Source organism: Glycine max, chromosome 3, assembly GCF_000004515.6.
Source record: "Glycine max cultivar Williams 82 chromosome 3, Glycine_max_v4.0, whole genome shotgun sequence".
In the NCBI taxonomy this organism is placed as follows: Eukaryota; Viridiplantae; Streptophyta; class Magnoliopsida; order Fabales; family Fabaceae; genus Glycine; species Glycine max.
In genome coordinates, this window is record NC_016090.4 from 31,392,976 (window position 1) to 31,408,619 (window position 15,644).

Consider the following 15,644-nt stretch of genomic DNA (forward strand, 5'->3'; position numbering starts at 1 on the left):
ATGATAATTATGATGATATTGATTTGAGATGACGTTTTTAATAAAGACCATGTCAACATGAATTGTTATTATTGATGAATATGTGAATATGAAATGAGGTTGTTGTTGTTGTTGATAACGTCATTGAGATGAGATGATATTTATGTTGTGAGTGACATGGAAATACGATTTGTTCATTGATGTTGGAAATGCATTGGCATGTGCAATGTTGTGTATGTTCGTGGGGGGCACTGTGCACTGACCTTTCAGGGTCTTTGGCACTAGCTTTTGGCCACGTTCATACGTTGGATGTTGTGTATGATCGTGGGGGGCACTGTGCACTGACCTTCCAGGGTCTTTGGCACTAGCTTTTGGCCACGATCATACGTCGTATGAAGTGTATGTCATGGGGGGGGGGGGGGGGTAGAGTGCACTGACCTTGTCGGATGGCCCAGACGTGGGTAACTAGCGTGGTTAGAGAATCTAAGCATTCCAGAGGGGATGCTTAGGTGCTTTAATTGGTCCATGGTCTTTGGCATTTACCTTTGGCTGTGATCATAGCTTATACGACACAGGAAATAGAGTAACTGTGGCCAAGTGTACTTTGTACTAGGGGGCTGTCACCTGGTAGGGAACACCTTTGGGCTCCCAGGCTGATCACCTATGGGAGAGGGGGTGTTACGTGCACAACCGGGTGGTCTCGACAAACTCAGCACAGTTCCCTAAGTGAGAGTGTCGTGTAGACACGCTTAGGCTATTTCCTGATATTAGGTTGTTGTTGGTACGTACCACATTGCATCTGAGTGTTGAGTCAGGTGCATGCATCATTCTGTGCAGTCTTGATTGGGTCCATGGATCGATGATGAGTAATTGTTGGATGTGAATGATGAATATTTGTTGGATATGAGTGTTGAATAATGATTGTTGTGTATGCTTATCATGTTTGCCTATGTTCCTTGCTAATTGTGGTTATTTGGAATTGGTATTGGTTCTTTTATAATAAACTCACCCTTGCAATTTTGTATCGTGTGGTTGATACCTGTGATGATCACGAACCTTGTTCGTGGGAGCAGAATGACAATGGCAGGGTGTAGGGAGTAAGATTCTGGTGAGGAGCCGCCGAGCCAACGTAATGACGTTGACGTTATTTTGGGAGAGAGTTGTGTTTTGTAATCAACTCCTCCGTAGTTGGTTTTTAAGTTTTATTTTGTTGAGTTAAAGATGTAAAACTGAAATTTTAATTATATATATATGAACATATTTAATTTTCGTTATGTGTATGACATGTACCGAATTATTGTTTCTATGTAATTATGCATATTCACTTAAGTAATGGCTTGTTGTTGGATGAATTTATGTTGTGACAAAATCACTTCTATTTTCATAATAAAAAATTAAGGGAGTTCTTTTTATAAAAATTGAAATTATCGAATATTAGAGTGTGAATACCGTAGCGACGAGGCAGGTCGTTACATGCTTAGTTAAATCGTGAACCACATACCAAAATTTCACGACAATCCAACAGTTAACAAGTTCGGGATCATAGTTTTATCGAGACAGTTCTGGGTTTCTGCAGGAAAGAAAAAGTTACAAAGTGAAGGGTATTTCTATCATCTCCGACATCTTTTCGTAATTCCCAACGGCGAGAAGGCTTGGAATTGAGTTTAGAACCTAGTGCTTAAATTTCACAACGATCCAACGGTGAATGAGTCCGAGATTGTCGTTTTCCTGAGATAGGTTTGGTGGTATGTGAGAAAAAGAGAGAATTTTGGGAGAAGAAGAGGGAAAAAAACGAAATTGAAAGTAAGAGGAGGTATAGTCCATGTGAAAACTGACATAACACGTCTCTGTTTATATCTAGGGTAGTTACAACTTATTATTTACTCTATTTATTTATTTTTATTATTTTATAAAAAAAGAACTCTATTTTATTCCCTATCAAATGAATAAATAAAATACTTTTTTTTCCTCTCAAATCATTATTTTAATTAATAAAGTTATTTTTCCTTATTTATTTAATTACAAAAATCTTATCATTTTTTTAAAACTCTATTTATTTTAAATAAAAAATATTTTTAATTTAATTCACAGAAAATGAGATGATACATAATGTGCATTAAATTTCAATTGCCAAAACATAAGACTCTTTACCAATTCTTCTAGAATACCTTAATATCCTTTTCTAGCTTCCAATGCTCTTTTTTGGGTTCTATAGGAATTGTCTCACAACTCCTACTACATAAGCAACAATTGGCCTTGTACAAATTATTACATATATAAGACTTCCATAGTGATGAATAAGGTACCTCCTTCAGTTCTTCTTTCACTTCTACATTTTTGGACATTGAGGTTTAGTTTGAAATGTCCAACTAATGGAACAATTGTGCATATTTAATTTTTCAAGAATTTTTCTCATTATAATCTTTTTAAGATATCCTTAACATTCTTCTAAAACTATGTATCTCTATTGATCTTCAATCTTAGAATCTTCTTTATTACACTCAAATCTTTCATAGAAAAAATTTGTTGAATGCCTTCTTTAAAACAATCAGACTTAACAATCAGACTTAAATATATTTTAAGTCTCAAATAAATTAACAATTTTTATTTAAATCTTTCATAAATTATCATTTTTCTTCCTCTCCCAAGCAAACCTCCATGACCACCTCTCCCCCAAGCCTCCATAAACAATGCACCCCACCTTCACCCAACATCACCATCGTCCACCGCAACCACCCAATGCCAACTCCAACTCCACAATACACCAAACCCACCATCATGCCACCACCCAACTACCCACCCCTACCACACACATCACAAATCAATTAATCCGTAATATACAAAATGTAGTATGGATTGAGTAATTTGTATTTCATTTGTATTATAGATTACTCAATATATGTAATACATTTGTATGTATTATGGATTGAGTAATCCATAATACACATCATTTCTTTCTTTGGCACCGCTCTCGACCCCAACTACTACCTCTCCAAGCTCCTCTGACTCAAGTCGATAGTCAACTGCGTCATGTTCTTCAAGCACAACTACCACACTGGCAGCACCATTCTCCGTGAAGTCAATGACATTGCCGAAAACAATACCAGTCACATGTTCTTGTCATGTGTACTAAGACCATGCTCTCTTCCTTTTTCGCTCCTACTGAGTCCTATGTTGGTACTCTCATAGGATAGGCTCTGTTCGATGATGGTGTCACCGTGGTGAAGAGGAAGATGGAGAGAAGAAGAGAGTGAGCAACTTGAATAGGAGTAGGGTAAGATGGAAACTTTACAAATTTAGGGGTGCATTAAGTAATTTCCCACCAAAATTCTTACTTGGAAACCTTCTCATTCTGATAAAGAAAAAATTGAGGGATCTAATCTAGTAAATGAGTCTATGTTTCTTATTTTTTTTTTTAAAAAAAAATTTGTAAGAAATGTGGTAGCTAATTTTTTTTTATATATCTTTAATAAATGCATCTAAAATTAGATTAAAAAAGTAACAACTTAAAACTAAACCTTGATATAAACCTATCCAAAAGCGTGAATATACAAATGAAAATAATTCCCCACCATGATTAGGACGTGATAATTAATAACACATTAAAATTGGATCTGGCCAACTAATTAACTCAGAAAACGAGTCAATGATTCTATACTCACCGGATGGAGGTTGAGGGTGAACGCAGTTCAAAAGAGATGGCGTTGATTTGGTTGACCCAATATTGTTTTTTAGGATCGTTGACCCAATTTTTAATGCGTCCATGTAAATTTAACCGTAGGGAACAAAAAGAAAAAGTGACAGGTCATTGAATTTTATAAAATGTTTTTATAGGTGTCAATTATTAATTCAAGTTGATGAAGCTGCTTACCTAATAAACATTATAGTCAATGAGCTATAGCGTGTAAGCTTCTCAACGATGAATGCTTAACAATGACATACATAGTAAGTCACAGAAACGTACGAAACAATAAATTCATTTTAACTTGTCGTTTGTTCATATGATAGAGAGGTATGATCAGTGCCCAAATGATTAATATATTTTAGGAGGAAGTTGTCAATTTATCATGAAATTGACCGTTGATGAAAATACATCATGGTTTCGAAATTTGATTATGTGTTTAATCATTTATTAAATTGTAGTCAGTTTTGGTTTCACGTTCAATTATTGTTGAATAAATTTTAAGAATCTAATTGGAATGTAACCACAACATAAAGGTTTATATGTTGTTTTTACATATAAAAGTTTAGATTGATTATTTTAGGAAATAAACGTTTTAAATTGTTATTTGATCATATATTAACATGTATGAAAAAATATTAATTTTTAGGATAAAAAATAATTTGCGTGCTCTTTTTTTTTTCCAAATGTGTTATTTTTTTTTAATTGAGACATTTATCTTTCACTTTTAAAAAAATTTATAATTTTAGTTCTTCTAGTCAATTTCAAATATTATATATGTATTTTTTTTTAAAAAGATGAAAATGTGAGTGTAAATTAATGAATCCTATATATATATATATATATATATATATATATATATATATATATATAATATGTAAAAATTAATAACATGAATATTCTAAATAAAAAATAAGATGTAATATAAGAAAAATGTCATTCCCATTTCCCTCTCCCTTTTCGTCCAACTTGGAGGAAAGATAAAGTTAGCAAGGGATATGAAACTCTTTTCTTTCATAAATCGTTCCTCTAGGTATCCGGTGAAAGAAACAAACCATAAATTCGTTCATCTATCAAATTACTCTTTAAGGTTCTTCAAATAAATACTAGTTTGTCGGGAGAATTACACGTTCAAAAATCGGCATAATTCATTTTAGTCAGGAACTAATATGATTAACGTTTTGACTTTTATTTATTAATTTCATTGTTTTTTTTAAACACTATTATATGCTCTTCAAACTTGGTCAAAAAAATGATACGCTCTTCAAACAAGTAGATCTGCGCATTTTGCTTATCTACCACTGGCTGGATCAATCGAACTTACTCTCAACATTACAATAACAAATAAACCGTGTCCGTGCTAGTAGTTGTGAAATGTATTGAAAGAAACAAATTGAATGATGATATATAGAGAACAAGTTATGATGGATCAAATAATTTTGAAAAGAAAAAGAAAAAAAAAATTCACAAGCTATATACCATAGAATCACTTTCTAGTTTCTATATTAACAATACAAAGGCCACTAATATATTTATATCTCTCATTCATATCAAACAAAAATATATGGCCACTCAAAAGATCATTAGCAATGTAGTGCTGTTAGTGTTCTCCATTCTATACATCAACCACATAGAACTTTGCCTGCTTTGTCTATCCATCATCATTAGCTGAGAAAGAGAGAAATTGTTACATGGTCCGGAACTATGGGGTCCCGATGAATCTATATGGGACATATAATCACATTTTTCAATTTATGAAAAAGAGTTAAAGCATATCATGTAAAGATTGACCGAGACCACATAGACCCATATAACAATTTCTCCTAGGATGGACCTAGTTCCCAGTTAGTTACACCCAGGAGTCCAGGACGAACGAAATTTTGCTAGGGATGAAACTATGAAGACACATTGGCTCTCTGAAGGATCATAAATCTTCTTCTACTAGCACTCTCCACACTTTCACCAAGTTTTGCAAGATGTTCCATCCTCTTTTTCCATAACTCTGTAGAGCCTGATTGATTTGTCTTATCTTCAGCTTCAACCGGATCATTTTCAGATACCTCAATACTTTTATCATCTGCAGGCTGCTGCTCTTCATCAGAATCTAGGATTATCTCCTTCAATCTCTCTACCACCTGACTCATTGATGGCCGATCTTTCGCACTCTTACGCAGGCAATGCGCTGCAAGTTTGGCGATTTTTCGTGCTCCTTTAATGGAATATTCTCCTTGAAGTCGCGGATCCACTATCATGTCAAACCTTTTGCTATCAGGAGGATATTGCTTCACCCACTCCAGTAGTTTCTTCTCCGTTTTCGGCCTGTTTCTTTCCATTGAACGCCTGCCAGTAAGTATTTCATATAGCACCACCCCAAAACTCCACACATCACTCTTGGCAGTGAGATGGCCTGTCTCAATGTAATCAGGGGCAGCATAACCATATGTCCCCATCACCTATCATAAAAGTAAATAAAAATTTACATTAACTCAGAAAAATCTTGATGATCAAGTATTTAAACTTTAAATTTTTGTGTTTTTTGGATTATATTTGGTAAGTCATATGTGTAGCTACATAAGATATTTGGTGTGACATGACATTGGTTGAGAAAAAATGACATAAAATTGGTTAAGGTGGTTTTGGGCATGCACAAAGGTCACTAGAAACACCTGTATGGATAGTAGATTTCATGGTTCTTAAACTTATGAAAAGGGGGAGAGAAAGATCAAGGACATTAGAGAAAATTATTAAGAGGGATCTTACGGTGAATAATATATGAGAATTTAATCTTTAGTTGAGCTCAATGACGTTATGTGATCCATATAATTGACTTCACCTATTGGGACAAAGCTTTAGTTGTATATTTGGTTAAGTCATATTTACAAGTTGTAAAATTAAGTTTAGAATCTATGCAGAAGAATATTTATGTAGTAATAAACATGGGAAGCTCTATCACCAACAATAGTGGTAACAATAAAGTTTGTAATTTGTAATGAAATTATATCCACAGAAAAATCCAACATGATAGTCTCCAGTACTAAAATTCCCTGAGATCAACCAATAAAATATTCCAATGAAATATGCAAATGCTACTGAATAAGGCGTGGCACTTACAGCTGTTGAAACATGAGTATCACCAGCTACTGGTCCCTCCCTTGCAAGTCCGAAATCAGAAAGCTTTGGCTTAAAGTTTTCATCCAGTAATACATTTGAAGCTTTAAAATCTCGATATATCACCTAGAGCAGTAGCATACTAATTGTTAAAAGTAGAGGAAGAAGAGTTAAGAAGATAAAAACACAAATTAGTAAAAAATAATGCAAAATCCAAGAGTAGGTCAGTGGTTTCATCAACAGATTAAAGTACTTTGTTATGTGTGCAATATTTCATTTATTAAAATGGATGGATTATCTAAGCTAATAAAAGAAGCATATTAAAATTAGTGGTCCTCATCCTGCAAAAGATATTCTAAACTTTATGACTCCCTGCTTTTCAGCACAATTAATCTAAAACAAACACAAAGACCAACATTTGAATAGCCAAAACACAGGCCATTGACTGGATCATCATGAGACAAAGGGAAAGAAAGAAAAAATCTGCCAGTGACACAGTTGACAGATAGTAAGCATCACTTCCCCAAAAGAGATTTTCTAAAAGCTATGGAAAAGAAGCATATATTCTGAAAGTGAAAGTTTCCTTCTTATATCAGGGTTATTAGTTAAGGAACCTAACAATCTAATTTCTATAATTGCATCAGTATTTTGTCAAAACTTAGAAGATGTAACTAATTTATTTCTTTTTATGTTTATCTTACTCTTATTAAGGAACAACTCCTTTAAAAGCTTAATCTGTTCAATTTATGCAACATATTAATGGTTTTAATTTCTAACATGTCTCATCATGTGAAATATTATTGGGCTTGAAACACGGACAACAAACGTGCCCCCTACCTTGTGCTAAAATCACAATTCAATCAGAAGAATGGGGGCAATGAGGATCATACTCTAGATCATGTGGCCATAGAGGCACCAATATAATGTTATGGACCATTTCTCCTAAGAGCTTATAATGTTAAGTGATGGCACATGAATGATCATATATATATATATATATATATATATAACTCCACTTTGTGAGAGAAGCAGGAATAATATATAAACATGTTGCTATAAATGAAACCTGAATTTCTAATTCTTCATGCAGATAAGATAACCCTTGAGCTGCTTCAAGAATTATTTCAAGTCTTGTTTTCCAAGGAAGAGGATCATATGCTTTATTGAAAAGATGAAATTCTAAGCTTTTGTTCGGCATGTATTCATACACTAGTAGTCTTTGGATCCCTCTTTCATCATCCAAAGCACAGTATCCAATAAGCTTGACAAGATTTGGGTGTTCCACAATACCAAGAAACTGAACTTCAGTCAACCATTGCTTATGGCCCTACATCACAGAAGGAAACACGGTCAAAGGAATATCCTAATATCACCATATTCAATGCAAAAAGGAAAAAAGGAGAACATTTTAGCTCTTCTAAGATAAGGATTACACACAAATATGTGCATGCATAAACAACAAAAATGTAATGTAATTGATATTTCAGGATAGTAACTTAGAAACATTAAAATATTTTCTCACACATAATTAACACATTAAAGTAAAAGATCCATTAATACATCATAGTCCCTTTGTACTTTTCAATAAGAATAATATATGGCTTCTTTATTAATCAGTGGCAAACTACACCTAAAAAAATTATACCAGACATGCAGAAATCCAATTATGAAGTTATATTACAGTATAATGTCTGCAGATGTAAACTATGCCTTAACACATAAAACATTCAATTCAATCAGATAAATTTTCGAGTAGAAAATATGGCTATAAAGTATAAATACATCAGGAAAAGTATCAAATTAATAATTGTAACAGAGGATTTGTGTCTGAATTGCCTGAAGAAATCCTCAGCAGAACTATATCTATAGCACATAATTTCAATCTATAATTACAGGAAGTGGAAACTAGAAAACTAGGAGATAAGTCTGGAATAAGTCAGAAAATATACAAATCAACTACCATTTATTAGCAATAAATATACAGCTCCTAAGTGAGAGATCTTTTCCCCTAAAAAGGAGATTATTTCCAACACTCACTATCTTATTTTGAAGCTAAGGTCAAAGGTTGAAAGAAGTAACTATAATGCATAATTATAGATGCCATTTTTTAACTCGACTGACTTATTTATGCATAGATTAACATGGACTAATGTAATGAGGTACTACTAGTTGTTTCTGAGATAACTGAATAACAGAGAGAATAAGTATCGTCTCGGTCTCCCAGTAGCCAATACACATGTTTTTACCAATGTTAGAGAGTAGATAGATAGCAAAGAGGATGACATAACTCTATCTATTGGGTAAGGCAAACTTCTGATCCATTCAGGACAAGGAATATCAGTGCAGAGCCAGGGAAGGATAAAAAAGGGTTGACCATGTTTGCACAGCTTTCAGTAATTTATATATGAGGTAACATAGACAGCAATATCATTAATATTGATCTTAAAAACTATCAGAAGGAAAAAGAAAATCACCTCTGTAGTCAAAATGCTGATCAAAGAGACAAGGCTAGGAATACTGATGACAAAATACATTGAGTATTGGCTAGTATTTGATCAAGGATTTAACAGCTAAATAATAATACCATAGATAACCTGGCATTGGCTCATTGCTTTGCGCAGATCTTTAGACAGAGAATACAACAATAAAGTAGAAAAGTGAAAATTCTAATATCCACAGTAGTTCAAAAGCCTAATTAATAACAAACAATTTCTTGTTTCCTCATTCCTAACACTGGACTAAGATGTGCATGGACAGTGATTGTCAATTTGTAGAAATAGCAAGCATATATAAAAAGCAATAAGCTACCAAAACTAAATTTTCTATTTTGATCCACTATTTCTATCAGTGTAACTTTACACCAACAGTGAATAAGAAAATGCCACAATCACTGTAGTAATTAAGGTTTTCAACTTGTAGTAAAAAATTTAGACTGGTTCCACCTAACACCTAGTGGGATAAGGCTTTTGTTGTTTATGTTGTAGACATGTAGTTTAGACTGGTTCTACACACATGGTTCATCAATGGTGAAGAAGTATTTTGCACAGAATTAAACCATTTTTTGGTTATTTTATCTGTTTGACCTGATCTTATAGGCACAAGAATTAAAAATAGTATGATACAATCTTAAGGAATTTGGAAATTTACTTTTTCTTTTTCTCATTGACCGTACATGTATCTTTAGATCAACTTTCATATCAATTCAGACCAAATCTCTCCCTAAGCAAATCTTAAGGTAGGACTCCCCACATTGTCTTGGTGAATTTAAGGCAATTAATTCCCCTAAGTATTGGCAAATTGTTCAAGTTTGAGTAGTTAAGATAGGGAATGGATCCTCTCATATATGATATCCATATGACCTTGTCATGTAAAGACCATGCGTCTAGTTTTGTGAAAATCCATCAAGAGATAGACTGACCAAAAATTCTGCATGACAAAATCAAGTAAAACTTTTACAGGAAAGAGTCCATTGCCATCAAGATAGAGAGCTCATCTCATTAACCGATAATTGACATTGAAAATTACTGAAATAGAATTTGGAGGTACATCAAGTAATGGACTCTGTATTCTTACCTGTGAGGATTCCAAGTCCATGGGCTATGAATATTGACATTGAAAATTACTAAACTAAAATGAAAAACTCTAAATAGTCAAGTACTACATAAAAGCTGGGTGATATTTCTGTGATGGACCACATTACATGAATAAAAACAACATCAAAGAAAATAGAGGTAACAACTAAGAAATTATACCTTGACCATTTTATCTAAACTGAATTTATGCTCTTTATATTTACTCATCTGGAAATGGGGACCAAGGAGCTCTAAATGCTCTCTAAAGTTTAAACATAAAAAAGTTTATATGTCATTCTCAGAAATTACTTCTCAAGGAATTTGTTGAGTCTCATACCTGTAATGCATTTTTGTTAAGCCTTTTGATGGCAACTAAAACAGAATTCCCATTCCCGTCAACAGGCTTGATTGAACCTTTAAACACACTTCCAAATCCACCTTCTCCTATCTTAAGAAGGCTGCTGAAATCACTCGTTGCACGCTTGAGCTCTGTGAAGGAGAAGTTCCTCAAATTGTGACCCTTCTCCTCATACAGTTCCAGTATACCGCGAGGCGATGCAGATGAGCATGAAGACTTGGTGACCCTTTCAGGTCCTGATAACTCGAGTTTTTCTTGGTCTTTAAGTTCAGGTGCTGACCTTTGCTTACTGCTCCTAGATTTGTCTCTGAAATAGTAAAAGCACTTCATTGCATAAACAATCAGCTATGATTCTTATGCACAGTCTCTGATTAACCTGTTATCAATTAAACAAATCACCAAAAACAATGATTGTCAAGAATAAAACCCCGTCATATAATTACTACCTAGAAAGAAGAAAAGCACAACCATGTAGTGAATAGTAAAAGCATTTCATAGCATAAACAATTATGTTATAATTCTTCTGCACAGTCTCTGATCAACCTGCTATCAATTCAATAAAACCAATGATTGTCAACAATAAATCCCCATAATACTATTACCATCTAGAAAGAAGAAAAACACAACTATGTAGTGAATAGTAATACCCCAGATGCATCTGCAAACTAAAGATGCATAAAGTTTCAAAATTTAAGCAACCCAATTGAACAAATAGATTAAGCAACAACAGAGAAAACCCAAAAAGAATTCACATTACATACAACTTTGAAGGCAAATAGCACATGCAAAATGAACCAGAATCAGCTAAGCCACACAAATACGCCTCAGAAGGGGAAAAAAAACTACTCAACAAAGAGCAAAATGGTTGAAAAATTGAAGGTGTGTAATTGAATTGAATCCTCAAAGGTAGGTAAGAACACAGAGAAGCATGGCTAGGCTACAGTACACGTTCCTGAAGCTTGAATTTTTGCAACTTCAAATATGTTAATTTTCTTTTGCTTCTTTCTGTCTCTCTCACGGACATCGAAGATGGAGATGGAAGTATAATAAAGAAAGTTCTCTGAAAGTTGTCCTTTTTCATTGATTGGTTGACCAAAGGCTAGCCAGCCAGCTTGCTCAGTTTCTGTTTTTTGAACTTTGAAGAGAGAAAGATGAATGCATTGACTAAGCTTTGGACGGATAGGTGTTTTTTTTTCTTTCAAAGTATCAAATCTCACATTCGCGGACTTATATATTCATTTAAATTTTAATAGAGATAAAAAAAAAAAAAAGTGTAATAGACATGTATTATAACAACATCAAAGTCTTGTGTTATTGAGATCGATTAAATAGATCATACCACATCATTTTGGCACAATTAATAATCAAGGTTTTAGAAATATGATTTAATTTAAAATCTTTCTTGATGATTTTTTTAATGTCTTTTTTGTCTCTCTCTACTTTTTTTTCTTATTATTAATTTTATGGATAAAATTAGAGAGATGATCTATTATTAAAAAATCTAAAAAAATATCAACTCAAAAATCTATTTTTCTTTGTATATTTTCTTTTTTGAGTATTTTTTAATTTTTATTTTTCTTTTTTCTTTTTTGCCTCCCTTGGATCTCCCTATCATATAGTATATTAGTTTGACATATAATTGTTGGATAAAATTTTACTTTTGGTAGGCACTTTGAGAGATTACATATAACTCTATATTTTTCTCCATTAAATCATTATGTTTGTATTCTATCTATGACATTCTTGTTTATTTCACCACAACAATAAATGTGAGTTTTGCGTCCACATCAAGTATACAGATATGTATTATAAATGTTAAAAACTAAGGTTAAATTATCTTATGTTTCTGAATTTTTATTTGAACTATTTATGAATTTTTAAATAGGTTGCTAAATTATTATTTTTAATTGCACCCCTAAATTAAAAAAAAAAAGTCTATAGGATTACTTTTGGCGATTTAAAATTGATACGAATTAACAATCGTGATTAACATTCGTGATGATTTTAGAAATCTTAATGACCCAAATATATATATATATATATATATATATATATAAAATACATCATCCATGGACTTAATTAATAAAAATAATTTGGAGATCCATTTAAAATGTCGTAAATAGTTCAGAAACTATTGACTAATTTAACTAAAAATTAGTGAAAAGTGTTAAAGAACTCATTTTTTATTAAACGTTTTCAAGGGCAGAGCCGGACATAGATGGCTCAGGGGGTCAACTATAAATTTAAATTTCATCAATCAAATATGTATAAATTAAAATTTATATAATATTAGTTTTAACAATTCCAAAACATAAACTAAATTACTAATCTATCAGAATGAAAATAAAAAATATATTTACACATAAGAAAGATTAACTATAAAAAAATATTATAATATACATGCCACCAAGAACTTTTACAAATTTATAATCAAAATTAGCACCTTCATTGTCCACAAATTTTTTTTTAAAAAAAGTCCCATAGTGCTCCTATTAATTATGTTATAAAACTCTACTAAATCAAAATAGATTATACTACTCACCAACTTATCTTTTAAAACAACTACGTGTAAATATTAACATGTGCATTTAAAGCTAGAAAGTCTCGCAAACAATGCAGAGAACAATAGAGATGAAAGGAGATAAACAGAGAAAATAAACTATAAATAGTGTTAAGAAGAGATAATATTTGTTGGCATGCATAAAAATTCAACATGCCAATCGTTTATATAGTTCTTTAAGCTCGTCTCATTGGTAAATTAATAAATATTCTCTAATGCTTAAATTCATTATAAATAAATCAATAAACTTATTATAATCAAATAAATATAATTAAAATAGCAATAAAAATTATAAAATAAAATATATTAATAAAAAGGAAAATAATTATACTTGAATACTTTGTTTTAAAAAGGAAAGAATACAATTATCTCTACAATGGAATTATTAAAAAAATATAATATTTATGTAAAATAAAGAAAAAATATCATTACCTTTATAATTAAGATTATAAAAAGAAAAGAAAATATTTTATAGAAAAAATAAATAAATAACATTCAAATATCGTTATATTTGCAACTAGGTATCCAGACAAAACTAAATAACCTAATATTATAAATTATAAAATTAAAGAAGTCAGGGGGGCTAAGGCCCCCAACCCTCCTACATAAATCCATGCTCACCTTCAAACATACCCTTCTCTAATACATTAAAGTTTATTTGAAATTATAAAATCAGGCAGAGAAGATTATTAAATATGATGTAAGATTCACAAAAATTTATTATTTTTATTAAATTTTAACTAATAAAAAATATGTTAATTAATGTGTTACTAGTATTTCTTAAAATTAATAAGAAACCAATTAACATAGTGTGATACAGTTGATAGTAAATAATTATGCACTTTTATTACTCCCTCCTATGTTATAATATGTTTAGAAGAATTTAACTAAATTACCATAGAATTAAACCAAGTTGTAAAAGCAGTTTGGGGAAACCGAACTAAATTGAATCGCGTAATACTTTTGATGAATCAAACCAAACCGAATTGCCTTGAACTACTTTTGAAATGCCCAAATTAGTTTTGACCTATTATATGTAGACATGTTATATTTTAAAACATATTTTTCACATTAATTTCAATCTCATAAGTCATAGTTCAGTTCAATTTATGAGCATTTCAATTTTTTAAAAATTGAACAAATGAATAGTTAAATTCATTTTTGTAATAGTCATATTTATCTTATAATAATTATCACGTAAAAAAGAAAAAAAAGTTCCAAATTAAATTTTATTTTAATTTTTCAATGTAATATTAATTATTTTTTCTATTTATACTTCTAATAATATTAATAATAGGCAACATAAATTAAAAATGAATTAATGATGATAAAGTTAATATTTTATGGTGAGAAAGAAGGTTCATGGGAAGCTTATGTATGGAAAGGGATAATAGTCAAAAGAGAGAATATATTTCACCATAGGTGCTCAGTGGAGGAAAAAAATTATTCTCTAATCATTGACGAGGGAATTGTACAAATGTTACAAGTACTGGCTAGGTTGGCAGAAAAGCTTGGGCTTAAAACCACCCACTTATCTATGCCTTACAAATTGCAATGAATGGTTGAGTAAGAATGGAGAGTTAATGTAGATAAACATGTTTTGTTTATATTCTTTATTGGTAAATATGTTGATTAAGTTCTGCTGGGATGTTATTCTTATGAAAGTCGACCACATTTTTCCCGATAGCCTTAGCAATATGATAGAAATGTTGTACATAATGCTATAATCAATATAATAAAAAAAAAGGAAGTGAAAAAGAAATGGAGAGAAAAGGAAGTTTATTCATTAAACCAAAAGAATTATGCCATCTAGAAAACCTTTCTATTTACTTATGAAGAGATTTGGTTGGTCACCTAGAGGGATTAAATAGTGACACTTGTTTATTAAATCAAAAGAAGAACAAAAAAAAAATGCCAGCTAGACCACCTTTGTATTTGCTTATGAAGAGAATTGGTTGGTGACTAAAAGGGGGCCAAGGTTAAATAGGAATACTCAACCGACTTTGGTTATTTTTGCTCAATCAGAACATTGTTTTTGATATTTCATCTCAAGCCTCTAGCTTGGATATTAGAAGTTAGTCATATTCAAGTTAAATAAGATTATTATAAAAAATAAAATTTTCCTTCTAAATATTTAATTAATACAATTATCTATCTAAAGCTTCAACTAAAGACTACTAAATAAACTAAAAATTACTATACTAATTGATCCATGTCCTCAATGTTATAATTGAATAGTATGATAATTATAATATCATCTCTGTTTCAAAATAATTGATATTTAAGATTTTTTTTTTACATAAATTAAGAAAAATAAGTATTCTAAGAAAATAATATTTATTAGGGGATAGTTTTATTAAAATTTTCTTATTTTATTTCTTAATT

The 15,644-nt window shown here is 31.3% G+C and overlaps 1 protein-coding gene across 6 annotated transcripts; it reads right to left on the minus strand.

Moving 5' to 3' along the window:
- Nucleotides 1-5,137: 5,137 nt before the first annotated feature.
- On the minus strand, nt 5,138-11,906 carry LOC100781858 (probable serine/threonine-protein kinase PBL19). 6 transcript variants are annotated; one of them, XM_041014282.1, is made up of 5 exons: nt 11,652-11,906; nt 10,679-11,075; nt 7,836-8,096; nt 6,773-6,895; nt 5,138-6,114 (listed from the first exon to the last, which is right to left on the minus strand). In XM_041014282.1, exons 2-5 carry the CDS (start codon nt 11,027-11,029, stop codon nt 5,557-5,559), a joined length of 1,293 nt encoding a protein of 430 aa, XP_040870216.1. In that variant the 5' UTR covers nt 11,030-11,075; nt 11,652-11,906; the 3' UTR covers nt 5,138-5,556. The 6 variants fall into 6 exon arrangements, with proteins under 6 accessions (XP_040870216.1, XP_003521049.1, XP_006576697.1 ...); XM_003521001.5 differs by having other exon boundaries at nt 11,646-11,906; XM_006576634.4 differs by having other exon boundaries at nt 11,550-11,906.
- Between the last annotated feature and the right edge of the window lie 3,738 nt (nt 11,907-15,644).

Bases quoted from the DNA above. Each gene is read 5' to 3' on its own strand.
- LOC100781858 (XM_041014282.1), bottom strand. From the start codon at position 11,029: ATGAAGTGCTTTTACTATTTCAGAGACAAATCTAGGAGCAGTAAGCAA. The intron at 8,097-10,678 runs GTATGAGACTCA...TCTGTGATGTAG, and splicing joins TTAACAAAAATGCATTACAG to GGCCATAAGCAATGGTTGAC. The intron at 6,896-7,835 runs GTTTCATTTATA...CTACTGCTCTAG, and splicing joins ATGAAGAATTAGAAATTCAG to GTGATATATCGAGATTTTAA.